The sequence below is a fragment of the Camarhynchus parvulus genome, chromosome 7, assembly GCF_901933205.1.
Source record: "Camarhynchus parvulus chromosome 7, STF_HiC, whole genome shotgun sequence".
NCBI classification, from domain to species: domain Eukaryota; kingdom Metazoa; phylum Chordata; class Aves; order Passeriformes; family Thraupidae; genus Camarhynchus; species Camarhynchus parvulus.
Genome location: NC_044577.1, coordinates 7,269,324 through 7,296,000, shown reverse-complemented (window position 1 = coordinate 7,296,000; position 26,677 = coordinate 7,269,324). Strand labels below are relative to the sequence as shown.

The 26,677-nt window shown below is 39.9% G+C and overlaps 2 protein-coding genes across 5 annotated transcripts in view; one reads left to right on the top strand and one right to left on the bottom strand.

Annotated features, from left to right (window-relative positions):
• The window catches only part of COL5A2 (collagen type V alpha 2 chain), a 98,271-nt gene extending 95,833 nt beyond the window's left edge, over positions 1-2,438 (top strand). For both annotated transcript variants that reach the window (XM_030952459.1, XM_030952460.1), the window contains exon 54: positions 815-2,438. In XM_030952459.1, coding sequence (XP_030808319.1) covers positions 815-961 — 147 coding nt within the window. In that variant the 3' untranslated portion in view covers positions 962-2,438. The remainder of the gene's footprint in view (positions 1-814) is intronic.
• A 7,701-nt stretch (positions 2,439-10,139) lies between these two features.
• COL3A1 (collagen type III alpha 1 chain) overlaps positions 10,140-26,677 on the bottom strand; it is a 48,987-nt gene continuing 32,449 nt past the window's right edge. For 2 of the 3 annotated variants that reach the window (XM_030951795.1, XM_030951796.1), the window contains exons 21-51: positions 26,093-26,146; positions 25,871-25,969; positions 24,751-24,804; positions 24,304-24,402; positions 24,090-24,143; positions 23,924-23,977; positions 23,354-23,407; positions 23,036-23,089; positions 22,841-22,885; positions 22,654-22,752; positions 22,459-22,566; positions 21,900-21,953; positions 20,908-20,961; positions 20,752-20,805; positions 20,121-20,174; positions 19,793-19,900; positions 19,576-19,629; positions 19,036-19,089; positions 18,259-18,420; positions 18,026-18,133; positions 17,086-17,193; positions 16,679-16,732; positions 16,396-16,503; positions 15,720-15,773; positions 15,502-15,609; positions 14,288-14,341; positions 13,961-14,068; positions 13,066-13,348; positions 12,386-12,573; positions 11,969-12,211; positions 10,140-11,321 (exon numbers count right to left, since the gene is read on the bottom strand). In XM_030951795.1, the coding sequence (XP_030807655.1) occupies positions 11,175-11,321; positions 11,969-12,211; positions 12,386-12,573; positions 13,066-13,348; positions 13,961-14,068; positions 14,288-14,341; positions 15,502-15,609; positions 15,720-15,773; positions 16,396-16,503; positions 16,679-16,732; positions 17,086-17,193; positions 18,026-18,133; positions 18,259-18,420; positions 19,036-19,089; positions 19,576-19,629; positions 19,793-19,900; positions 20,121-20,174; positions 20,752-20,805; positions 20,908-20,961; positions 21,900-21,953; positions 22,459-22,566; positions 22,654-22,752; positions 22,841-22,885; positions 23,036-23,089; positions 23,354-23,407; positions 23,924-23,977; positions 24,090-24,143; positions 24,304-24,402; positions 24,751-24,804; positions 25,871-25,969; positions 26,093-26,146 (2,931 nt within the window). In that variant the 3' untranslated portion in view covers positions 10,140-11,174. The remainder of the gene's footprint in view (positions 11,322-11,968; positions 12,212-12,385; positions 12,574-13,065; positions 13,349-13,960; positions 14,069-14,287; positions 14,342-15,501; positions 15,610-15,719; positions 15,774-16,395; positions 16,504-16,678; positions 16,733-17,085; positions 17,194-18,025; positions 18,134-18,258; positions 18,421-19,035; positions 19,090-19,575; positions 19,630-19,792; positions 19,901-20,120; positions 20,175-20,751; positions 20,806-20,907; positions 20,962-21,899; positions 21,954-22,458; positions 22,567-22,653; positions 22,753-22,840; positions 22,886-23,035; positions 23,090-23,353; positions 23,408-23,923; positions 23,978-24,089; positions 24,144-24,303; positions 24,403-24,750; positions 24,805-25,870; positions 25,970-26,092; positions 26,147-26,677) is intronic. The other variant, XM_030951797.1, reaches the window with a different exon arrangement.

Sequence of the window (26,677 nt, the reverse complement as noted above, 5' to 3'; positions counted from 1 at the left end):
GGGGGTTTTGCCCAAAAGGACTTTTGTACATTTTCACTTCTCTCTTGAATTAGGAAAAAACACCCATGCAAGGAAGTAATTAAAATTCTGCAGGATTTTGTAATGAATTGTAGACATAACTGATCAAACAGGGATTTTGTTATAATTCTAGCTTCACATAATAAAAGTCTGCACTATTTAGTGGCTATTTGCAAATTCCTTCTTAGTGAGCATACTGAGATACATATCTTGGCATTTTGCATTTCCCAGTACTTGTTTAGCTCTGAGCTGAGTGGAATCATACAAACTGGTGAGATAACCACAAACTTTTGTCTGCCAGATGGGTAAGATTATTGCAGCAGTACTGTGGAGGAAACTCACTGAGCTGGAGAGGCAAAGTCTCCCTAAAATTTCGTGGTGAGCACAGAAAACAGAAAGTAGTAGATTTTTCAGAAACTTGGCAGTTTCAGCCAAGACCAACATACTGGCAAATATTCCTAAATGTAGTCCTGCACCTGAAAAAAGTTAAGTACTCTCTGTGCTTTAAAGTAAGCCCACAATTATGGGTGAAGGCCCACATTATGAACACGTAGAGAAGAATTTCATAGCATAAGAGAAAAATCAGCCCTGATGTGTCAGTCTGATAGATCTGCTCATTAGAGACATTTCAAAAAAACCCAGGTGCAGCGCGGACAGCATTGCTCAGTGTTACTCAGCAAAGGTGCAGCAACACCCTCCTGAGCAATCAGACAACTGACTCACCAGTTGCACTTCAGGCTGGTTTTAACAGAGCCCTGGCCTAATTTTAAATTTTCCCCACTTCTTTTCCCTCTAGAAACGTAATGGGAACGTGGGCAAGACAGTTTTTGAGTACAGAACGCAGAACGTGGCGCGCTTACCCATCATCGATATTGCACCGGTGGACATTGGCAGTACCGACCAGGAATTTGGAATTGAAATTGGGCCAGTTTGCTTTGTGTAAGAGCAAGGGGGGAATATAACACACTACCCAGCAACAGCAGCAGTTAAACATGAACTTAGACTGATTGAAGTTAATCCTGAGACTCTTGAAGTAATGGCTGATATTGGATCAGCATTGTATATACAGCTCTTTCTAAATGCCCGGCCTCCTTTTGAATATTTATTTTACTTACAAACCTTCTGTTTTCAATGATTGGAACCAACTGTTTAGTACAATTTTAAGAGGATTGATGACAACCTTCTAAAAGTAATATGAATCCTTTTCCTCGGTTTTGTTTCAAATTATTTTGACATTTCCAGGTATTCAAAATAGATAGATTTAATGTGGAACTATGTGAAAGCTCTAATGATTATTTCTTTTGCTTTGATGTGTACTGAATAACAGAAAAGTAGAGCACTTTTGTGAACCGTTGGCTGTATTTCAATCATACCTTCTCCCTGTACCCCAGTTTGTGTTCCTGTGGTTGCCATTCACAGAAAGCTGTGTCTTCTGTAAAAGAAAATCTCTTCAGACAAGACCATCTCAATTTGGCATTGTTTTTCTTGCACTTTTCTATGTAAGTCTGCTCAGAAGAGTGATCCATAGCCATGGTTAATTTATGAAGTAAAAATATTACTGGGGTAAATAGGGGTGTCCCATAGTAGGGGTGTCCCATATCTTAACTTTTAAGACTAGATTTCACTTCTCACAATGTATCTGTGTAATTCCATTAAATTATCCTTAATCTTTAAAATATGTCTTAAAGCCAATACTTGTTGATTTTCCAATATTTGCCCATCTAAGAAGCCATTACATATCAAATTATTCAGATGTCTTATATATGGTGCCAATTTCTGTGTGTTGCAGACCATTCACATGTATACCAGACCAATTACTAATAAAGAAAGTTTAGAAATTCCTTGGTTTTAGCTGACATCCAGACATGCATCACCAGTAATTTGACTTGCTGGCCTTGAGTTATCAAGGCAGGAAAGTTCCATCATTTCTTAGCATGAGCTACCTCATCTCTGGAAGTTGGGATGCAATTAATATTCCTGGTTTTCTTTTAGGTATTAAAAGGTGCTATGCTTCTGTTGTTATTTCAAGATAGGAGATAGGCAGGGCAAAAAAAAAAGCAACAAAGTGATGGTGCTAAATGACTCTCTAGAAGGCTGATGAAATAAAGATGCCTACTGTCAGTGTCATGTTCAGAGCTTAGCTGTTAGGCTTGCAGTGTTTGAGAGAACAATGTTACAGTGCATTTAATTGTTGGTCATTCAGTATATAGAATGTTTTGTACCTCCAACATGCTTTATTTTGTAAAGTATGTGGGTACAAACTTATTTAGGTTTTTTTGTTTCTTTACTGCATCTGTGCTCTCCACGTTTTTTTGTTTGTTCCTTAAAAAAAAAAAACAGCTGGGGCTCTCCCTAAAGAAAGTCATAGCTTTATTCATGTATCTTTGCAAAGCATTTAATTAAATACGTGCTTCTCGCTATGTAAGTGGTTTCCTTTTTGTAAAACTCCTTCCAGTGTGTTCATTCCACATCAGTTCATTCCCAGGAAATTAAAAATAGAAGTACTTAATTGTTGTTTGGTTGCTGTTTGCATAAATCATTTGCAAGGCATTGTGAAATATTTTGAAGACAGGAGTATAGGAGTATTTGTAAAGTACCTTATGTGTCAGCTTTTACAGATAGGTGTCAGTTGCATGAAGGAAATCAGCAGGCCTAGAAAATACACATAGATATTATTCTTTGAGACTCCAGAGAGAATTTTTATTCAAGAGTGAAGTGTGATTTGGCCAATTCCTAGTGGCAATGGGAGTTAACACTGGGAGGAGACAGTTTCTGTACAAGACATAAAGTTGTATTTGTAGTGAAGCAGGCAAGAACTTCCCTTTTCCCCTTTCTGAAGGGGCAGGGGCTTTGCAGGTTTCCAGGTTGTCCAAACATGTTTCCCTGCAGGGGCGGTAAGGGCTGGGAAGTTGGTAGGTTCATGCTGATGTTATCTGTTTGCTTTTACTGCCCATGAAGGAACTTTATGATTTCTTTCTTACTGGCATGAAATAATTTCTATAAATATGTGACTCAGGGGTTAACTTACCATACTGGCTCCTAGAGAACTTTTAGGTAATGTTAATTTGGCTGTGGTCATATCTCTACAGCACATTTATCCAGATGCACAAAATGAATAACATTTGGAGGATAGGTTGATGTTTGTGATTACTTTTAATCTCTTATTTTAATCAAGTATTATAATCCATGTTTAATATAAGTAGTTTGTGAGGTTGTTGAAGGAGAAGATTATTTGATTATGAAAAATACCTTTTCTTTTCTTTTTAAGTGTCTCTTTGCATCTCTATCTCCATATCAAGTGTGCAGTATTTCCTCAGCCAGGTGCTTTGAGCACTGAAAAAGCTGTAACTAGAGAGCCATCTGAGGTAATATGCTGTAAAAACCAGGGCTGGAGAATCACTAAAGGAAAGTCTGCTCTGAAGTGCAAGCTCTCAGGTAGTTAAGTGAGGAGTTTGTAATGCAAGTGGTTGGACATGCTTTTCTTTTCTCTTGACTCTGTTTAGAGCATACATAGATATTGCACCTCTTTCCCTGTTATGGCATTCCTCAAAGTATTGTAGAATCATATTAGGAAGGAAAAAACAAAAAAGTGTGTGGGGGGCGTTTTCTTATCCAGGAAACATGGCACAGCCTCATGTAATATAGCTTTAATTTTGTGAATGAGCTAATAATTTGTCGTTTGTGAAGTAGCATTAAGTAAATGTCAGCTATAACATTTAGTGAAGTTCTGCCTTAGTGACAAATAACTTCAAAAATGGTAGGAAAAAGCCACTTCAGAGTGATTAAAATAATATAGTGATTAAAATAATACAGTATCAGACTGCATTTAAATTAAATTGAGTTACAAGAGTTGGTTCTGTTTTCCTTAACTAATCTGTCCTCAGGGAGAAACAAATCCCAGGACTGCCAGCACTGACAGAAACCTTCTCTTGGTTTCTCAAAAGCAGTAGTGTAATATTTGTTTGGCAACCATTCATTAAAAGCTCATCTAGAAATTAAATTCCCAAACTGCTTCCCTGCCTTTTGCTAGCTCCTTGTGGCTATGATAAATAACCAGCTCAAAGTTTTCAGCACTAAAAAGGTTCTGGAGAACACCAGCAGTACTACATGAAGTAGTAAAATGTACCAAGCAACACAGAAATGTAACAAAGAAAATGTCATGGCATTACAGCTAGAAACAGCACAGCCAAAGTCCACAAAACAGCAAGAAAATGGAAGACTTTTCTTCTCTGCAAAGGCAAGTAAAGAGTCTAAAAACAGAAGCACCGTTTTTCTTATTGTTGTAGAATAAGAGCCCCTATGGCTTTCTTTTATCTCCTATAACTGCCTGAGACTGAGCATAGTAATTGAGCTGGTAAACACTCACATAATCTCTGGATATTTTAATCACTTTTTCAGGAAATGCAGGCTATACTGAAGGTTTAATACTCACTGGGCAGTTTTCTTCTCACTGAGAGAGGATTCCAGAAAGAGTAAAACAATTGCAAAAGGAAAAGCAAAACTAAATGGAAATGTAGAAATGCTAATGAAGGAAAAAAGATTCCCTGCAAGTATGCAAATATCACAGAGAAAAAAAGGTAAAAATTAGAGCATTAGATGGTTTCAAAAATCACGAGAAAAGGTAAAACTAAATCAGCAGTTCAATAGCTGAAATAGAAATGCCTTAGAAGCTGTAGACCCATAGACAAATTTTATTGTGAATTTGCTGCTCATTCCTGTGAGGCAATTACTGGACAACATCTTCAGGATCGGTAAAAGAGAAAAAAGCAGTTTTTGCTTTTTCTAAAAGCCAGAAGAGAAAGGGCACAATATGAGAACCAATGGCCTGTGCAGAGCTCAGGAAAACCTGAGCAGAGTGGTGCAAATATTAAAACTGAGAAGTTTTATGGTATTGCACAACACCAGAGAGCTTGATTGCTGATCTGTATACTGTGCTCTTGGCATTACATGTTTTATCCTTTGCTGGGAGAAGGTCTGGAAAAGTACAAAGACATCACACAAAACTAGTTTGGGCAGGATGCTAAAGAGCCCATGTTTAACTCCCTCCCCCATGTTTATTTTGTGCACATTCCCATTTCCTTGCTGGTAGACTTAGAAGTCATCTTTCTATAAGCTCTGGCTTAAGTTTGGTTATGTTCTCAGTATCAGAGAGTGGTGCACTATCAAATGTTTCTGTTGCAAAATTAGTAATTTGTTCCTTGATTGAGATACTACTGTCCATTCTCCAGAAAAGGCTGCAGCCTTGTTAATGGATGTTTGTGCAGAGAAAAAAAAAAAAACAACCGAGCAAATTCACATCTGTCAAAGCATCACAGAACTGATTTTTGGCCTCAGTCAACTGAGTGTAAAGAATCTGATACAAACCCAACCAACTATAACAAAAGAACACAACTACAATTCTAGAAATTCAGTGAAATATTTCTGCATATTTGGTATGGTACAATCTTCCCTGCCACAAAGGAATATGACAATGACAGAAGATGGTGATGACTGCAGGAGCCATCACTGTAATTCAGGAGCCTCTGCCCTCTGAGGAACAAGCTGTGTGACATTTCTTTCTGCCATATTGCTGTGGTTTAACTCAGCTCCTAAACACCAGACAGGCACTTGCCTACTCCTCAGCCCACTCAGTGGGGCAGGGAGGAGAACCGGAGGGGTAAAGGTTAATTGGATGACAGAAAAGGGAAAGAAAATAATAACAAAAGAATTTAAATATACAAAACAATTGCATAGAATGCAGTTGCTCACCCCCAGTGACCTACAGCCAGCCAGTTCCTGAGCAGTGGCCCCTGGCCAGCTTCCACCACAGATTTATGTGTGAGGATGACTCCATGTGGTCTGGAATGTCCCTCAGATCAGCTGAGATCAGCTGTCCTGGCTGGCAGGCAATGTGAGAAGCTGACAGGGCCTCAAGGTAAGCACTGCTCAGCAGCAGCAGCCATCTGTTTGCAGCAAGATTGTCATCCCAAATCCCAAGGCAGTACTGGGAAGAAAATTAACTTTGTTGCAGCTGACACATATCAAATCAGCCATTTCCTGCTAGGAATTTGATCCCTGCTTTACAGATGCACCCAAACAGAGAAGAGGAGTGAACATACTCTTCTAGGTACCTTGGAGATGTTATAACAAATACAGTGAAGCTGAAATGCAAGTTACAATAGGAATATTCACAAAAACCCACAGAAAGCATATCTCCAGTGTCTCCAGGAGTGACCTTTCATTGGCTGCCTTCTCAGTGGATGTGGACTCAACAACAAAAAATCTAGAGATGTCCATGGCTAAGGGGCGCACTGAAAGGAGAGAAAGTTTGGATAAGCATAGATTTGCCAAATAAGACTGCAGGATTAAAAAGAAAAAAAAAGAATCAGTGGGTTTCTCAGAAGGAGCCAGCTCAAGCCAGCGGGGCTGCTGTGATGGGGAAACAGTGTGGGTTACAGTCAGTCTTTCTAGACACTCCAGGGTGAGGCTATTGCAGGATGAAGAGCTGTTGGAAAGACAAGACTCAGCAGGATTTTGTTCTGGTGGACTCCATCCATCTTGGAACAGCAGTCCCCCAGTGTAGTGTGAGCTAGTTTTTGCTTCCTCCCAATAAACAGGTAGGCAAAAATATAGAAAGCATCTCTTCATCTCCCATATTCTAAAACCTGCAAAATTTCTTTCTCTTCTAGTACTTTAAACAGAAATATCTACAGATTTATTTTTTTAAGATCATAACAAGATATAGTTGAGGACATCTGATTACAATCACATGTTGAATTAAAATGTTAGATCATGATAAAAAAAAATCATACACTACTGTAGCTTAGTAGGTATTTGTTACATTATATATTTCATTACATTTCCAGAACAGAGGCGCTTGGTTTAAATATGGAGTTTGTCAAATCCAGCTTCTTTTCTGGTGCAAAGAACTGGATATTTCACTGAGCCATCAGGCTTTTGGTCTTGGTTGAAATGAGTATGAAATCTGTATTATTAAGAAACATATTCTAATGTAATGACTACAGTAATGCTGCCTTATTGCCATAAATAATAACCAGTCCTCCAAAAGAACACCTTTTCGAGTCTATATGAATAACATCCACCTGATAAGGAATAATGGACTTAGATTTTTCTAGTGAAGCTATCAGGACAGCCATAGCATGGCAAAGTGTTGGGAAGAACTTTCTCCTTTACTAATTCAAAATTCTTGTAGACAGCTCTTCCTCCAGGTTGCTGCCTGCAAATGGAGGTTTAATACTATTTAGCTGAAACCACAACAAAAGAAGGGTTGTAAATTGCACCCAAAGCTTATTTCAAAGTTGATTTCTTTTGTTTTAGGAGGGAAAGTTATTGACAATTTGCCAGCTTCCAGAAGAAGTTCCTAACAGCTGCTCAAATTCAGAAACCATCATGAGCCCACTCTAAGTGCTGCTTTATCCTTGCCTGGCTTTAGGTGACAAATTATGGCTGGGAGAGGGGACCTGGGGGAGTTTACAGCAGCTGCCAGCCATGGTGGCCAGGGAGAAGCCTTGTCTGTCTCCCAGGGGAAGCTGAGGGTGTAACACACTGCGTTGCAGGTGTTTACAATTTGGGTGCAATTAGGGCCTGATCAGCTAGCAAAGGTTTTCACTTAGACAAGGGCTGGCTGGATTCTTGTCATGTTCTAGAGTTTTTTACACATAATTTTTGTAAAAAAACAACAAAATGGGATGTTGCAGAAGTCTCTGTGCCACAGATCATGGGATATCCACGTTCACTGGAAGAAAAGCTCTGTGTCCTACAAAACTGCTCCACCCTCAGATGACAACTTGCAGTTAATTGGAAAGGCAAAGTTCCAAGGTAATATTAAAGGCTAAATTAGTGATATTTTAAAGTCATTGATATGTCCTGAAAAACTCCTTGGGGAAGGGCTTTTTCCTCTTGTTACTTTTCTTCTGTCAGAGAGCCATGGGAATATCAGGCTGTGAAGTAAATGAGATCAGCTGGTGTAACAGAATGAGAGGCTGTAGATCAGAATTAGAGATTTCTTGTATCAGACTTATTACTGTGTGGGCAGCTTCTTTCCTTGTTTTTTCCTGCCTCTCATGGAGCTCCATCCCTCTCTTTCAACTATGTGGACTACAATGTTTTCTTCTTTTCTCCAAGTCAGCTTGAAATTTAAATGCTTGAAAGCAGGTTGTTGGTGTTTTCATCAAGATCAGGTTTTACTGAGCAGTTCTGGAGGCTTAAAATGTAAGGAAGGCACGCGGGGAATTCATGGCTTCAATCCTCTCTGGGTGAGAGGCTTTGTTCAACCCACTGTTTTGGATTTATGCACCTCAGTTTTGGACTAACTAGGAAGAAAAGTTTTATTTTTATGGGTTTTTCCCTCTATGGAGGCAAGTAAAAAGTCCAACGATGGATTAAGAGCAAGAAACTATGAATTTTTTTCTCCTACTGTAGGGCGAGGACCCCTAGGTTTCTTTGCTCCCCTTTAGTTGCCTGCAACTGAGTACAGTAGCTATTAGACTCATAATCTATGGTTATTTTAATTAACTTTTTCAGGAACTTGAGGCTATACTGGGGGTCTAATATTCACAAGGCAGTGTGTCTTGCTGAGAGAGGATTCCAGGAAGACAGAGGATAAAGCAGTTGCAAAAGGAAAAGTTGAACTAAATGAAAATTTAGAAATGCTAATCAAGGAAAAAATATTCGCTGCAAGTACACAAATATCATAAGAAAAACAAGGTAAAAATGATAGTTAGACAATGTTGGTATTATAGTTTAAAAATCATGACAAACAGTAACAATCAGCAATTCAGTGGCTGAAAATTATAGTAAAATATATAGTAAAAGACATAAATATAATAAAATATATATAGTAAAAATATATGGTAAAGTATATAGTAAATATAAAAAAATATAGTAAATATATAGTAAAGAATATATATAGTAAAAAATAGTAAAATATATAGTAAAATAAATAATATAATAAAATGATAGACAATGTTGGTATTATAGTTTAGAAATCATGATTTATAGTTTAAAAATCATCATTTTCATGGCTGAAAATTATAGTAAAATAGATAGTAAAATGTATAAATAAAATAGATATAGTAAAGTATATAGTAAATATATAGTTAAAAATATACAGTCAAAAATATAGTAAATATATAGTAAAATATGTAGTAAATATATAGTAAAGAATATACAGTAAAAAATATATATAGTAAAATATATAAATATAATAAAATGATAGTTAGACAATGTTTGTATTATAGTTTAAAAAGCATGACAAAGGGTAACAATCAGCAATTCAATGGCCGAAATAGAAAATGCTGGAGAAACAGGGAATCCATAGATGTTGTTGTCCAAATGGTGTGCTTATGCTAGAAAGAAATACATAATCTTGGATTACTGTGTCCAGTGCACCACAGTTTGCTTGCTGGGAGCTGAAAGTTTTTGTTGAAGGGTGTGATTTCAGTCAGGTGCTGCAGAGTTCAGAATATCCTCAAGGAGCCTGTTTGGGCAGAATTGCTATCTGAGTACCAGAACATTTAGACTGTTTTTAGCCTGCCTATTTTACCTGCTGTAAATTCAGAAATTCAGCCTGTGTGAAAATCAGAGGTAATGCTTCTTAATGTATGAAATAAATATGAAAGGAACATGAAGAGTGTGCTGAATTACAGATGAGAATCACCTGTAAAACACCTGTGTTAAACCCTGCCCCAAGGGAGAATTTGTGTGCACAAAGGGAACACCTCAAACAACAGACCAGCTTTCTTGTGAAGCTGTTGTCAGTTCTGTGAGGAATTGGACAATATCTTTAGGAACAGCAAAAAGAAATCTGCTTTTTCCACAAGCCAATGAAGAGGACACTGGGTGAGGAATGAGTTACAGGTGTTTATAATTTGTTTACAAGTAGGGTCTAATTAGATAGCAAAGCCCTTCTGTTGGAGAAGGGTTTGCTGGTTTCTGCCATGTTCTGAATTTTTTTAAACATAATCTCAATTTAAAAAGTTCAGAAAGGAGATGTTGAAATAGTCCCCGTGCCACGGACTCCAACAGAGGAAAAAGCTCTGGTGTCCTGCAAATGAGCTGCACCTTCAGGTGATGACAGGTTTGAATGAAGGCACAAAAGGTAAAATTAAAAAAGAAGTCAGTTTTATGAAACAACAAGAAATTTTATTAAGATATTTTATTATGTGTCTCTGTAAGGAATAGACCAACAACCATATAAAAGCTTACAAAGATGGTTAACCTTCAACACTATAAATGTGTTAATGTGACAGAAGAAATTCACAATTTTGCATCTTTATTGACTTTTACAGAGTGAAGGGAGAGAATTCTCAACTATGACATGCCAATGACAATCTTTGACAGGAGACATTTACAATTGCTTTAAATCCTTTAACTTTTTGCTTTTTTGAGCAAGTCAATAACCCTGACTTGCAGAGTTAGGAGTGAAAAATACATTAGCACCATCATATTAGTCTTTTATACTTCCCTAATTTTAGTGGTCTTGACCAGCAATGACAGGAAAGTAGAGAAGCACCTTTGACAACAAAATACAATCCAACAATAAAATTATGGTGACTACTGACATTAAGGTATTAAACTCTTAAGATAAACTGTACCTTTCACAGCTAATCAGTACAGACATAACAATTTTGTACCAAATGAATCCCTGGAATTGACCACTGGGTCCAATGCATTTTGATTGAATTGATTGGTTTTTGGTTTGACTCATCAGACACATCCCAGTTTCTGTCCATGTTGAGGTAGTTGAAACAGGGAGGTCATTCTAGCTTTATGGACTGCATCTTGAAAAAAGGGTAAACCTTGGTACTGGGAGCAATCAGTGCTTTGTAAATTGGCTAACATTCAACTAATAGAACACAGTGTTGTTTTATTAAGTGTTGAAGTTTCATTATAGCACCACGGAGACATGTTTTGAAGATGGAATTCAGTAAAAAAAATAGAGCAAAAAAAAAGCATTTTTACTGTATTTTGTGTAATAGCAAAAAAAACAAAACCAAAAACCCTTGGTATCAAATCGATTTTTCCCCCAGAAATTTTGTTAATAAATAACTGGGATACAGATGGGCACCTGTACTAGCTGACAAGGCTGAAACAAAGGAGCACAGTTGGAGTGTGAATCTGTTTGCTGGGGTTTCAGAAAAAGCAGGATCTTTGATTTATAAGAAGCAGACTGGGCCAATGTCCACGCCAAATTCCTGATCAGGACCACCAATATCTAATGGTGCAATGTCAACCACCGGCAACCTCATGGTCTTGCGCGTCCTGTATTCGAAAACTGTTTTACCCCACTCACCAGTGTGTTTCTGTGAAGTTAAACACAAAAGAAAATATTGTTAGAGACACGAGTGCTGGCCTACATGGCAGTCATCCCTCAGGTTATCAGATTTCAGATTTCCTATTTCTGCAATAACAAACCCTCTCAGCCTGTTGAAGACTGGTTGCCATCTCTGTGGAAATGACCCCAGGGGGGAGAACTCGTGGACAGTGTTAGAGTTGTCCATTTGTTACTGAAAAGGTTGCAGGTGCTGTCAGACCAGCACACTCAGGGATGTTCCTCCTCCCCTCCAGGACATTCTGCTGCAGGGAAGCAATGATGGATCTGCAAAATTACTGTGTTTGCCCCTTCCCATAACCACAGCCCATGGCTTCAACCAGCTAGCCTTGTTTTAGAGTTGACAGGGGATGGATGAAAACTGGGTGGCTGTGACTTCTCTGACATTGACTCTAAAGGTGAGACCTGTAAAGCACAGATTTAAGTGGAAGTGCACCTCACTTCCTACAGTTGCTACAGGAATTGCTCTTCTGGTGTACAGAATCTAGGTTCCCTCTACTAGCTGTAGCTGTGTCCTTTCCTTACCCAGGCCATGAAAAGCTCTCTTCCTTTATTATGGGTCTAGTCATCTAGAGGGAATTATTTATTAACTACAGCACTAAATTCCTGTTTACTTACAGTGCAGCCATCTTCCAGAACAGCGTATGTGAATTTGCTGTTTCCTTCAGCCTTGATCTCACTTTCTGTAGAGCTCATGAGTTTCAGAGCTTTTTTAACATTCCCACTGTCGTGGTCCATGTAGGCAATGCTGTTCTTGCAGTAGTAGGTGATGTTCTGGGAGGCACGACTGGAGAGGATGCGCAGGAAGGCCAGCTGAACTTCGGAGACATCCTCTGGGAGCTCAGGATCTCCGTAGCTGAACTGCAGAGTACCAACATAGGCAGTGTGTTTGTTCAATAATGTCTAGGCTCAGTCCACATCAGGATTTTTTCACATACTAACTGTCTCATTCAGTTTAATTTAGAATTATCTTTTAGTGTGGTGTGTATGTTTTAGTTTGCACAGTCTGGGCTGCTAACTGTGCTCATTTCTCACCTGGAAGCCTCCATTCATAGACTCTCCAAACCAAACGTGTTTCTTTCCACTGTTTCCACTGGTCCACCAGTTTTTCCTTGGCACAGTCCTGGGGTTAGCATTGAGGCAGGTCTCACCAGTTTCCATATTGCAGTAGACTTTAATAGCATCCATCTTGCAGCCTTGGTTAGGATCAACCCAGTACTCTCCTAGAGATAAGGGAAAATATTAAGGGGTTTAATATATATGGAGAAGAACCTGACTGCATGATGACCTTATTTCTATGACAGATTTCTGAGCCAAATCAGGAAATGTACTAATTTTGACTGAAGAGATGCCAAAGAAAATAAGATGACACAAAAAGATACTGAGTTCATGTGAATTCTGTAAGGGGAATGAAATTTGGAATAAATTTAGAACTTGTAATGTTTTTCTTTTTCCCCTAATATGATTTAAACATATGTTCACTTCTAAGGACACAATGAGTGGAGTTGAAGTCAAATACATATTCTGTGTAAATGCATAGTTAATTATGTTTAAAATTGCTTTTACATTTATCATCTTTTTCATGACATTTGTTTGAAAAAAAGTAAAATTTTAATGGAAGGTATCCACATTTAAATTCTCAATTTAGAAAAACCAAAAAACCAAAACAATGCCCAAGACCTGCTATCAGTGGTGAAAAAAAAATCTAAACGTACCACTCTTGAGCTCAGGATGGCAGAACTTCAGGTCTCGGCAGTTGCGAGCTGGATTCTTCCGTGACCCATCAGGACTAATGATGTTTTCAATCTGGTTGTTAATGGATTTCATTGAAGAGATGATGTCACCCAGATTGATATCATTCTCCTTGGGCTCATCTCGGTATTCATACCCATAGGAAACTGGACCTTTCTCACCAGCACCCAGGGCAGCTGCACCACCACCACAACATGGGCCAGGAGGTCCAGCAGGACCAGGAAGACCAGGCTGCCCTGGTGGACCCTGAAAAAATAGTGAACTGGTTAAAACTAAAAGTCTGTGTGGACCCTAGTCTTAAAAAATGACCGTTCTTACACAGATATGTAGTTTACTTATTCATTAATTAAACAGATGTATAAACATCTGTTTAATAGATTTTCCAGGCCTTTATTTTCTTAAAATTGTATTTTTTCCCCCCTCATTTTGTCAAGTTTGACCACCTTTATGTCTGAGCTTTGAGAAGAAACCCTTTCCACTAAAATCCAGAGAATGACCATTTCTTGGCTTTAGCAGGTGACTGTGATAGTGACACCTCTGCAGCTCTGGCCTCTCTAGAGCAGTCTAAGAATCCCATTCCATGGCTTCCCTAGACTCAAAGGGAAACTGAGATGAGGAGATTCCATTGTATGCAGAAAAGTCAGTGATCAGCTGAGACCAACACAGCACCCAGTGCATCAATAGTTACACCAAACTGCAAACGAGCTGCACGGCTTTGGATTTAGCCTAGATAACCTCCTGCCACAAATCTTGTCCATGAAATAGAGAGTTCCTGAGGGAGCTATTTAGAGTTGAACATCCTATGTTTCATGAATATTCCCAAAGATTTGCTTGTGTGAGTTTGCACCATTTACTTACGGCAGGGCCACTTTCGCCTCTGGTACCGCGGGGGCCGGGAGGACCAATTGGACCTGGGTAGCCACTGGTACCATCTTTTCCAGGTGGCCCAGCTGGGCCTGGGGGACCCTAGAACAATGAAGAACACAAAACAGTTTATCAGATAATTCAGAAATACATTGTGAGGTATTTCAAATATTTCTGTATGATTTCTCAGGTGTTTTTTTCTTTCTTCAGCTGCTGTCTGTTAAGATGGCCATTAAAATTTATGTCTGTATCTATGTCTATTTTAACTAAAAACAGTCTGAATTTTACTTGCAATTAGGCTAAGTAAGGAGTTTTTCTTACCCTTGCACCTGAAGCTCCTGGACCTCCAATAGCACCTTGTGGACCCAGGGGACCCTAAAAAAAAAGTCAGTCATAAACCTCCTGGTAATATCTTGCAACTACCAGCATGTGCCTTAAATAAAGACATTGAAAATGTCTTCAAGAATATACAGAACACATCCTTATAAAAAGGCTATGTCAGACATGAAAGGATGGTGGCCATTCTTTAATCAGAAAAAAATATTGAATGTTCTCTAATATGTTTTCATATAGAGATGTGCTATCCAAAATGCAAGAAAGCCAACTGACACCAATGAGCTTTGGATGAACCCTAATATTCATAAAAATACATAGCTATAGCCAAAGTGCTGCAGTTTTAATAATATTACCAGTAATGTTATTGAAATAATTTGATAAACATTCATGATTTCAAAAACATTTACAGATTTGTTTTGCGTGTGCAGTGCAAAGAACTAAGCCATTTATTTAAAAGTTATCTATCATCAAATGAGAATTTATCTTTTTTTTTCTTCATATTATATGTTAGACTCCATGTTCTATTGTCTTGTTGAATAGGTCGGTACTGGTGCTATCTTTGGTATGTTGATTGAGTGAGCTTTGGTTTCTTGATTCTCACTTGTATCATGGAGGGTATTCATACATTTTTTTAGAATAAATCCCTTCTTAAATCTTTCCTGGTCATAAAAATCTATGGCATCCCTTTCTATTCTTGCCCTTCAATTCTCTTAGCTATGTTCAAATGTTAATTCATGTTTTAGGGTAAGAAAGGGATAGAAAGAGTCTGAAATTCAGTAGTTTACAATTTCTTGCCCATTTTGCCCCAGTATAAAAGATACATGGCAGAAGAGAGGTATTTGGACTCTGAGTAGTTTTAGTTGTCTATCTAGAATACATTTCTAACAGACATAGGCATTCCAACCCCTACCTCTTTCTTTCCTAATTAAATGAGGAATAGCCTGCTTATATGATAAATGAATATATAAGAAGTTTTTATTGAAAAGGTTGTAGTAAACCCATCTTCACTTCCTAACAGCTTCTTCCAGTTCTTTAGTTATGCTTATGTCAGGTTGATTCAGGGAATCTGGATTTTGAAACATCTGACAATCAAATTTACATACATTCCCATCAAATTAGCTAAGGTTAATTAGGTATCTTGGGCCTGAACACCAAAACTGAGATCAGCTGTAATTCCCAATCCAATGCAAAATACTCACAGGAGGACCAGGGAGACCGGGGGTACCAGGAAACCCTCTGTGACCCTTTATGCCAGTGCTGCCTCGTTCACCAGGCTCACCCTTATCACCACGAGGACCTTGAGGACCCTGTAAGTGTAGATTTGCAATAAAAGGAAGATAGGAGGAGATAAGAGCATTGCCCATATAACAGGAAAAAGCGAATGGATGACATCACAAATACTTTAGATATGACTTACAGCGGGACCACGAGCACCAGCAGGACCAGTAGAGCCAGGAGGGCCAGGTGGACCCTGTGACATGGTAAGAATGAGAAGGTGTGAATCACTTGGAACTGCCAAGCCCACCTCTTTATTTCCAGATAAGCTGTATGTTCAAAGCCAGCAGGTGTTGGGAAGCAAGGGGAAGCTCCACACACACTAGAATCAGCAAGAATCCTGGCCAGGCCATTTTTGTACCAATGTCAGCCTTTCTCAGCTGCCTGTAGGCACTGATCAGTACACAGGCACTACAGCCTTTCTCCCCTCTCCCACTGAGGTGCTCACTGTGCTGGTGTCAGCACTCCTGAGAAATAACTTGAGAGCTTCCAAAGTTACTCCCTTAGTTTAAATAAATAACACATTGCTTGTGCTGCATGAGCACCAGATGGGATGGAAATTAGGACAGGGCCTGGTGGGATGATGTGCTTTTTGGCATTCTATGGAGTACATTAATTTTGGGCTTAATTTCTTCAAGTTGTCAGAACATAAACTCTGAGATGTCTTTCCCCTGGATATTCTTGTAGAACCAGTCCTTGATAACAAGAAACTCTGACAATAACAAACTCTTTAAAACTTCCTCTTCATTCCTGCATGAAATGGACTTTGCCTAGGGAGGGTATGTAAGTAAGCAGTAACCCATTTACTTTGGTCTTACCTGAAATCCTCTTTCACCAGATTTTCCAGGTGCACCAGCATTACCTGCAGGTCCAGGGTGGCCAGGGGGTCCTGGAGGGCCAGGAGAGCCATTGTCACCACGGTCACCCTGCAGATAGTAAGGGGTAATAAATACCATGTTTTATAGAACTCAATATAAGGAGTATATTCAGTGGAGCACAGGAGGTTCAAGGATCAAATTACATAGCATATAGTTTACATATATTGCCATGTAGTTCATGTTTCATTTGGTGGGCAGTCTAAGGATACTGGGGATTTCTTACTTTGCCTCCTGGGGATCCGTCACGTCCAGGCAAGCCATCGGAGCCAGGGTTACCCTGCAAAACAGAGTGGCACAGTTTGTTCATAAACTTCACAGACAGTAGACAGCTTGTTTCCCAGTGAGCTTGAACAATTCTCATCAAAGAAAGAGTTTTCAAGGGCGAAGAGCTCCTGGAAGTGGAGTGGCTCCTAAAAGACCTGTGAGACCTGCATTATTTTGCAGGCAGTGCAGTTCCAAGCAAGACAGATGATGTCTGCAGGCAGAGAAGGGGACGGCAGGGACAGGAGGCCACACCTTACAGGAGGGCAGAATCTGCCAGGCCCCTGCATTGTGAACCTTAAAGCATATTTGCTCCCAGAAGCTCCCATTTGTAACTCACAAGCTGGCAGGGAAATCCCATCCACTCACATCTCTGCCAGGCTCTCCAGGTAAGCCTCTTTGTCCAATAGGACCTTGGGGACCAGGAGCACCGCGTTCTCCTGGGATACCGTTGGTGCCTGGTTTACCGTCTTCACCCTGAACAAAAAAGGAAGGGATTCCATTGCAGAGAATGTTCTCAGGAGATACCAGGGTATTTTACATCTTATTAACTATGCAGGGATTTTGGAGACCTAATGAAGTGATGGGCCAATGTGGCTTTCCTGGTTGTGAATACACAAAACAAGAGATAAAAACTTGGCCAAACTTGTTTCTTTTCATGGCTGGTAATATTCATGCAAGGCCATTGAATGTTCCTCATTAACTGACAACTAAGAAATAATAAACAGGTATGTCTCTTATGTGCCCAAAAACAGTGGCCAAAGCTGTTAACCAAAAAATGCTGGTCTATCGCTACATAAGTGATAAAATACAAACCAAGCCTCACCTCACCTTTTCTGAAGGGAGGTGAGGGTACTTTTCTGTTTGGGTCATAGTATCTAAGCAAGAAACATATTGAGAATTAAGCAAGGATAAACAATAAGTGGTAAGTGAGACTATGACTTGGATCTTGTACCCAGGAGAGGTCACAGCTTCCTTCTCCTCATGACCCTCCCAAAGTGTGTGAAGTGGGTAATATACTCCTAGATACATACTATATATAGTATAATCTGAAAGACAACCTTACATCCCACAGCAGCTGGATACCAGACATTTTAAAGCCTGATCTTCTGCGTGTAAACACAAATAACTGTAAATTCTCTCATCTCTGGACTAGAAAGCCTTAAACCCCCCAACACCCCCAACACATGCCTTACTTTTTTGTCTCTAAGCTATTTTTAGCACTTTTTGCCTCTCTAGGCTAATTTTAGCAGCTGGGTTTAGGGGTTGTGTTAGGGTTGAGTCTGTAGGTGCAGTGAAGGGCTCTCACCTTGGCCCCTGCCATCCCGGGTGGGCCGCTGGGGCCACGCAGGCCCGGCAGACCCGTGTTCCCCCGGCCGCCAACGATGCCTTGAGGACCTGGCTCACCTGGAGCCCCCTGTTTGAGAAAAGGTCACTGAAGTCAGTGGGAGCATCTTCAACAGTCCATAGGTGTCTGCTTGTTCCAGACAGACATAATCCCTGTCTCCTGGTGGAACAGTCCCTGGCTGAAGGGACACTTACCCTTTCTCCTCGGGCTCCTGGGGGCCCTTTTTCTCCTGGTGCGCCGGGCTCACCTCTGATTCCAGCAGGTCCTGGACCTCCAGGAGCACCAGAACTACCGGGGGGTCCAGGAGGCCCATCCTTGCCTGCAGGCCCTGCATTACCAGGGGGACCTGGACTACCCTGTAAGGAGTTTTAAGAAGGAAAGCGTGAGCTGCACACATGCACTGGCATTGGTCTCATGAAAGCCAGCGAGACCTGAGTCATTGCCTGCAGGCAGATTTGGGGTCCAGCCCTGTGCACCCAGATCTGATCTGGTGTTATAAGAGAATCCTTTCATGTAGCACTTTCACAGCTGGCATTTGTTATCCCTGCTGTCTGGACACACACCTGCACATTTTGGATGCCCAGTGCCTGTAATGCATCCAACACAGGGTACACATTCCTTACTCATGGCTCTACTACAGAAACTGGAAATAGGCTGCAGGCCCTTCTGCTTTCTTGAATCACTCCTGCCATATGCCTTTAATACGGTGTCTTGGACATGTGCAGAGTGAAATGTCTTCCATTATAGTCTTAGCTGAGCCAATGAATGGAAAGAATTGCATTGACTCTAATGGTACCTTAATTAAAATCCTACTTTCTATTCCATACCATAAGGAGGGTAAACTCTTTTTTGCAGATTTTTTTCCTGAAGTGCAACCATCATATTCAGAATGTTTTTGCATAATATATTAATACATGTCTAAATGTATCCACAAAGTAAGACTAAAAGAAAAGGGGGATAAACCAACTTACATTGTTACCAGGGGGACCAGGTAGACCACGAGCACCAGGGAAACCAGCAGCACCCTAGAAGAGATTAATACTTTTGTTATTTTCTGAAAACTGGAAAAACAGGAACAAATTGTTTTTTACATACCTGCTGTGTTTAAATTATAGTCATGTTTTGTTTGAAACCTGAATTAATTGTCCTGATAGGGAACAAAAAGTCAAATTTTTTTTTTTTTGGTAAGAGGAGGTCATATATCCTCCTCAAACTTGAGTTAATGGGATTTGAGATAGTTGGCAAAGCTGGCAAGTAAATTTAATAATTGTTGAGATAAGCCATTGTAGAGCTTTGGGTCATTGTGTCAAAAGCTATTTTGGCACCTTATATTAAAATCAAGGTAATCCAGATCACTAAAGACTTCTACTTTAATTAACTACTTCTAGAACACCTTAAATATTTGTGAACTGTCAATACTATAGTAATTGAAGTTCTTATTTTTCATTTAGGTCACACTTGTTTTAATAAATAGAGGCATTTAGCAGTGACTAAGTTGGAGAGATACTCACAGGCCCACCAGGAGATCCACGGTCTCCTTTTATTCCTTGGGGACCAGGTGGACCCTACATGGAAGGAAGTAGATAAAGGAAAGGATTTGATAAAGATTAAAATTATAGCAAGTGCCAGTAAGTTTCAGGCAGTTCATCTCCTTGCACTTAGGCCCACTGAGGCTGAGGGAGGGCTGAAGAAACCTCTCCATAGCTACAAGGAACAGCGAACACTTACTGGGGCACCAGGGCCACCCTGTGGACCAGCTGCTCCAGGGGGTCCAGCCTCTCCTCTCAGACCAGGGGGGCCTCTTTCTCCTTTCCCACCAGGTTCCCCATTTTGGCCCTGTAGAAAAATTATAGTGTTATATAACCACTCAAAATAAAAAGCAGATGATACTGTGACAAGAAATGCTATCCAGGTACTTGTCTGAAGGGAGTTTAAATATTAAATGAAGTGTGAATGCAGTGAACTCTACTGCCCTACCAGTGCAGGAGGAGAAGGACAAAGCCATGTTGCCCTATGTGTGCCTGAGCTGTGCAGGAAGAGCAGTGCAGACACTTACTGGGGCTCCAGGGAAGCCAGCAGGCCCAGGGAGACCTTGTTCTCCTCGTTCACCCTGTGGAAAACCACATGTCAGCAATGGAAGATGTTAGAAAGATAAACTTCACTTTAAAAGTTAGAGAATGCTGCTATTAAGGCTGCTGAAGTTTCTTTGTCTTACCACCTTTGGAGAAAAACCCCACACATCTGATCCAAAACAACTTTTGCTCCAAGGTACTAAACACAGCTGTTCAGCAATTAACTGATAATTGTCTAAAATGTGGTAAACTTAACTCAGCTACACCTGTATGAGCCCTGAGTGTTCAACTGAGATCCCAGAGTGTTAAATATAAAAAAAATAAATACAAAAAGAGTATTTTTGAAAGTTTACTTAACTTTAAATCAAGATGGACATGACTATTGCTCACACTCCTGCCTTGCCCTGTCACCACAGCCCTCTGACCCCTTTGCAACATTAAAAGCCCTGATTTTCTGAAGCCTTTAGTCCAAGAATCAACAGGAGCTGAATGTGCTTGGTTTATTTACAACCCAATTTACAAGTACTGCTGATAGGTTTGGTGCAGCACTGATACCTAAAGCAGGCCAGAGGAGCCATGGTAAGGTTATACAGGAAGAAAAGTTTTGTCACTTACAGGACCTCCACGGGAACCCACTGGGCCAGGGGCACCTGCTGGGCCAGTCTCTCCCTGCAGGGAACAAGGATGGTCACGGGGTGTTTGTCATCTTCCCCTGAGACAGCCACCCCTGGGACTCCTTACAGTCCAAACCCCTTTGTGAGGATGCTTTACCTTATCTCCAGGTGGGCCAGCAGGACCAGGAGGGCCAATGGGACCTACATTGCCCTAAACAATTGGAAAATGAGAAAATGACGTATTTTGTATCAAAACATGACAATGTTAACTCTTCTGTTTTGGTCAATAGTATTTATGTTTCAGTGTAAACAGATTGCCAAAGATACTTAAATGAAACAAGTGTACAGTGCCAAAGTGCATTTGCACACCATATTTTAGAGTGACGCTCTGAAATCACACCATTTTGCAGTGTGAGATATCTACAGCTGAGTAATTCCTTTTTTTTTCCCCACCATCCAAACCTCATCCAAAACCACCTGAAATTAATAGATCTCTTTCGCTGGTATACAATAAAAGTGACCTGTTGCCCTAATTTTCAGTCAGATAGTTGATCCACATTTCTTCAGCATCTCCTGAGTAGCTCCCTGACTTATTTCTTTCTTGAAAATTTAATCTGTACCTTATGGTGTGAAATAAATTTTTTATATTTCCTCCAACTCAACCAAGCTGCATTTGTATATTTGTCATCCTTCATTACTTTCATGTATATACTGCCTGCAGGTAGTGATTTGATAGATGTATGTATTTCAAGTGGCTATTTTATGTGTATTTGCTATATAGATGTATAAATATATCATATTTAGTAACCTGTAGGAATATTCTGTATGAGAATATTTACTGCCAATGTCTTTTTGTGATTCATTATAACATCAGTCAGGTCATCTTTCATATGATTACTTTTCCTTCTAAAACATTGTCCCAATCTTTCTCCAAAAAATTCCATTACATTTACCCAAGGAGTAGTAACCACAAAAACCAGTATTAGGCCTAATTTAGTTTACAAACCCAGTTTTGCACTGCTGGAATGAAACACAATGAGATAACAACTGTTGCTGTTGTAGACGTATTATTCAGTGCGAGGTTACTCCTGTTCTAAGAGCTGGCTGTGTAAAGGTGATGGATAAACTGTTGGATGTTTAAGTACTCACTCTCTCTCCTCTTGCACCAGGAAGGCCATCAGCACCTTTACCACCAGGTTCTCCCTGGGAAGTTTAAGACATAAAAACCATGAGCAAAAAGGAAGCATGAGGAGGTGAGCCTAAATGGGGGGAAGGATCTCATACTGAGGGTCTCTCAGTAGCCAGGTTTCCTTGATGAAACTGGGGATGATATTTTGCCCAGTATTCAGCATCAGATATTACATCTTTTGACGAGGAAAAAACCCCAAATTGATTCAAAACTGAACTCCAGGCCAAATTGCCTTTCCCATGGTATGAACTATTCTCATCATTAATTAGATTAATTAGAACAGTTTTGATGTACCCATCCCCCAAAAGACCCAATGCAGCAAAGTATCTAGCATGTATTAAACTGAGGGAAAACCCCATATTTTTCAACATCTAGGACCCACATCCCATTGCTAAATCAACAGTGCTGCTACACAGTCTGCACCTCTGAAATCAGCCAAAGTGAAGACATGGACAAACCCAGTGCCTTGTAGGACACTAACATTAAATCCACATAAAATCAAAAGTGTGTGTGTGTTACCCTCTCCCCTTTTGGTCCAGGGCTTCCAGAAGCTCCTCTTTCTCCTGGCATTCCCTGTAAGCCAGGCAGTCCTGTGCCTCCAGGGGGACCAGGTGGGCCAGGAGGACCCTAAGGAGTACCAAAAAATTATTAGAAAAACCAAAATTAACCCAAATGGTAGCAAAATAGCAGAAAAGGAAGACATTCTGTGGGTACCTTGGCACCTTCTGTGCCAGCAGGACCTGGTCCACCTCTTGTTCCAGGAGGTCCTGGAGGACCTTGTGCACCACGTTCTCCTGGGATACCATTTTCACCCTGTGATAAAAAATGGGTTATTCTTTGTTTTCAGGCTCATATTTTGTTAATTAATTTATGTCATTACAAAATTTGCTTCATTATTTACCTTAGGGCCTGGGAATCCAGGTCCTCCAATATCACCTTTTGGCCCCTGGTTATGAGAAAATAAATGTAAGTTAGCCATGAATTTTACTTTGCTGCTCTGAGGAGAGCTGAGAGCTGTCTGAATTTGAAAACGTAATTTAGCAAGAACTTCTCATTAATTTTTTGTTAGTCGAAAAAAAAGGGAATTACTACTTACTGGTTCTCCAGGCTTTCCATTCTCTCCAGCTGGTCCTGGTCCACCAGGCAATCCCTATATGAAGGAACAGTAGTATCCATATTACACAGATAAGTTACGCCTTTTCCATCTTCAGGTTTTTGACTTTGACACAAAGATGTGTGGCCAATTCACTCCTTGTAACTTTTGTCAAGTGGTTAATATGTTATATTCTATTATATTCAAAATATGATGATATCTGGCACTCCAATATAAATGTTCAGATACATTTTTTTAAAAAATTTTGTGTATTTGTGTTAGTCTACTAAAAAGAATCAGAAAACAATAAACACACAGCACCTGAAGGCCAGGTGGGCCTGCTGGTCCTGGTTCTCCTCTCTCTCCAGAAGCACCCTAGAATCAAACAAATGAGGAAGAAAATCCATGAACTTGCCTGAGAACACTTCAATATATAAACACCTCCTCACCACCTCTAATCTACACCTCCTTATTGTGACCTGATGATGACATTGCACAAACTCAAAAACCAATGTATGTTGGTGTTGTGGTATTTGCTCTTTTCACTCCAACTCTTAGATGTGATTCAGCAGATACATTTTAACTTGATAGGAGTTTGAAATGCCATAAACATTAAAGGGAGCAACAATTCACTTCTGCTTGAAAAGACCAAGAGCTCTAAATTGACTTTTCATTTAAATCTACACCAGGTATACCTGACTCAACTTTCTCCCACCAAAGTTTGGAATATTTGTTCATTAAAACAATGGCAAAGAAGAGCTCTTTTATTTGTCTTCATAAAAGGACATTTCTTCATATCATTAAAAATATGTTCCTTCTGCTAAATTCCCAGTGTCTATCTGTAGCTGCCAGACCCCTGATCATTGTCTCACATGGGCCCACCACACTTACACTAGGTCCTGGAGGACCTGGAAGGCCAACATCACCATTCTTCCCAGCAAGACCCTATTCAAAGACAAAATTAGGCTATGGTTAGAGAGTGATACCACTTTTGTAAGACTCATCAAATTATTATTAATACCGTGTCATTATTAAACAAAATATTAGCAAAACTTACAGGTGGTCCAGGTGGTCCACCAGGGCCTCTTTCTCCATTCTTGCCTGGTGCACCCTTACAAAAAAGAAAGACTACATTTGAAATACTTGTTTCTGGTCAGTGGAAAACTAAAACCAATCTAAAGCAGCAGCATGAGCTAGCCTCACTGTGGAGCAATTCAGTTTAACATTTGACTCACCAAGCATCAGCATAGAAGAGGAGAAATCCCACTCACCTCATTGCCCTTAGGGCCAGGGAAACCCATCACACCTGGCTGGCCACGGGGACCTGGAGGGCCAGGTGGGCCAGAGCGTCCAGATTCACCCTGACTGCCCTGGGAAAAGCAAAAAGAAAGGAAGATGTGGCATCTGTGAGGTGAAATAAAGCAATTCCCAGGACTCATTCAACGTTGAGTGAGGGGGAGACACTGCTCAAAACTCATTATGTGTTCTGTACTGCAACTGTGGCCCGTCTACTCCATATTTTACACAGCACCAAATGACAGAGTTTGCATGCTGCTCTTGCAATGATGCAGCATAAAAAGGGCTCTGGTAGTTAAAGCAAGCAGAGAGGAGGGAATTAATCCGGCTGTGATAACAACCTGTCATGTGGATACTGTGGGATTAGGGTAGGGCTGGGTCAGCAGGAGGACTGGGATAAAATATTTGCACAGTGTACGTACAGGAGGGCCAGGTTTCCCATCGCTTCCAGGGCTTCCTGGAATTCCGGGCAAGCCCTGCAAATTGAAGAAAAAAAAGAGTGTTATACTTCAGTTTAAAATGCACATTATAAAGTTTCAATTAATAAATATGAATATATAAAAACTATTGCTTCTTATCATCCTCTTTAATAAAGATTAAAAGTCTTTCCATTTCCCTCAGTCTGTGAAGGGGGAAAATTGGAGAAAACAAACAAATTCTGTCATTATGGGTTTATTGTTTTTTCTGAGAGTTCTACATAAGCAAGCATCGGGCATTAATCAGCTAGCACAAAAATTTCCTTTCATTATGTGGGAAGAAAACTATATTTAGATGCAAAAAAAGGAGTTCAACAATTCTGACTACACAACTCTACCAACACAATGTGCAACATTTTTCATTAACTTGTTGAAATTCCTAAATATTATTTCTGTTCTATTTTAAATAGTTCATTTTCCTTGCCAATAAAATCTTCTTTAGCTCCTAAAGGCCTGCAGTTGGGCTTTTGAATGTCAATATATTTGTTGTTAGGAGTTGTTAATTCTTAGTACAGTTCCTAGAATGTTGTTCCATGCACACTTAGATGTTGTCTGCACAATAGGCCATCTCTGAAATCTTACTGATATGTACTGTAAAAAACTGACCAACAGCTTATTTGCTCTAATTACAGCTAAGCCAAAAATATAGTACTCAGGTATATTGAAATACTTAAATTAATTTCTAATTTAATTATTTAAGTCTATTTACATAATAACTGAAATAGAAACATATTTAAATAAAACCCCTCCATTGCTAGAATGTAGTGTTAGAATTTGCTGAAATGTAAAGAGCTAATCACCCAATGCTGACTCACATTAGAGGCATTTCTCATGGCAGGGCCTGGCATGCTCTGGGAGCCTCCCAAAGCTGCCTGACTCCATTGTGGCAGTGTCCTGGGAGTGCCCTGTGACTCTGCTCCGTTACCCATCCCACCATGAATGGATGCTATTACTGCCTAAAGGAACTCATAGAAAGGATTTCTGGTTGCACTCCTCTATCACATCAGCTCAGATGAGTCATCTCTAACAGAGTTTATCCCCTTTTCTCAGGGATGTCCTGTCTTACTCTCATTCCAGGAAGCCCTGGGCCTCCGTCTTGTCCACGCTCTCCTGCAGGTCCGCTGGGGCCAGGGGGGCCTGGGCTGCCACGCTCACCTGCAGGACCCTGGAAAGAGATGTGGAGATTCACAGCAAGGGAATCAGCATCGTATAGAATCTGAAATTGTCCATCCAAATTCACATGGATTCTCCAAAAGTTTGGAGGACTCCTTTGGAGGAAGACTTATACCTTTTCGCCTGGAAGTCCATTGCTACCGGGTAAGCCACGGAAGCCAGGGGAGCCCTGCCAGATAAAAAACAAATTATGGATCACAGGCAGTATGACACAGGTAATAGCAACTAGCAATAGCCCTGCCAGATCAAAAACCAACTATGGATCACAGGCAGTATGACACAGGTAATAGCAACTGGGTTGTCTTCTAAACAATTTACCATTAGACTTAGCTTTATGAAAAATAATGGGGGAAAAAAAAGATGAAAGTGGCATTTCAGTGTAGTAAGAAGGACTGCAGACTATTTTGCGTTTGATTTTAGTGTTCCTGTTGAAATTATACCCTGTCTTCCTTTATTTTTAGCTGTCCCTGCATCATTATTTATGAGATTTCTAAAGTACTATAAAAAACCAAAAATCACATTCAGTACTGACAGTTATTTTCCACTAATTCAATACTGAGAAGAGCTCTGTTAAATTGTTTTAATATATTTGCTACTATCTTTATAAAAGAAATTTGAATAATAAATTGTATTTTGCAACCCCCTTTATATGTTTAATATGATTAATTAGTTCACTATGCATCTTTGGTTTACTCATAGC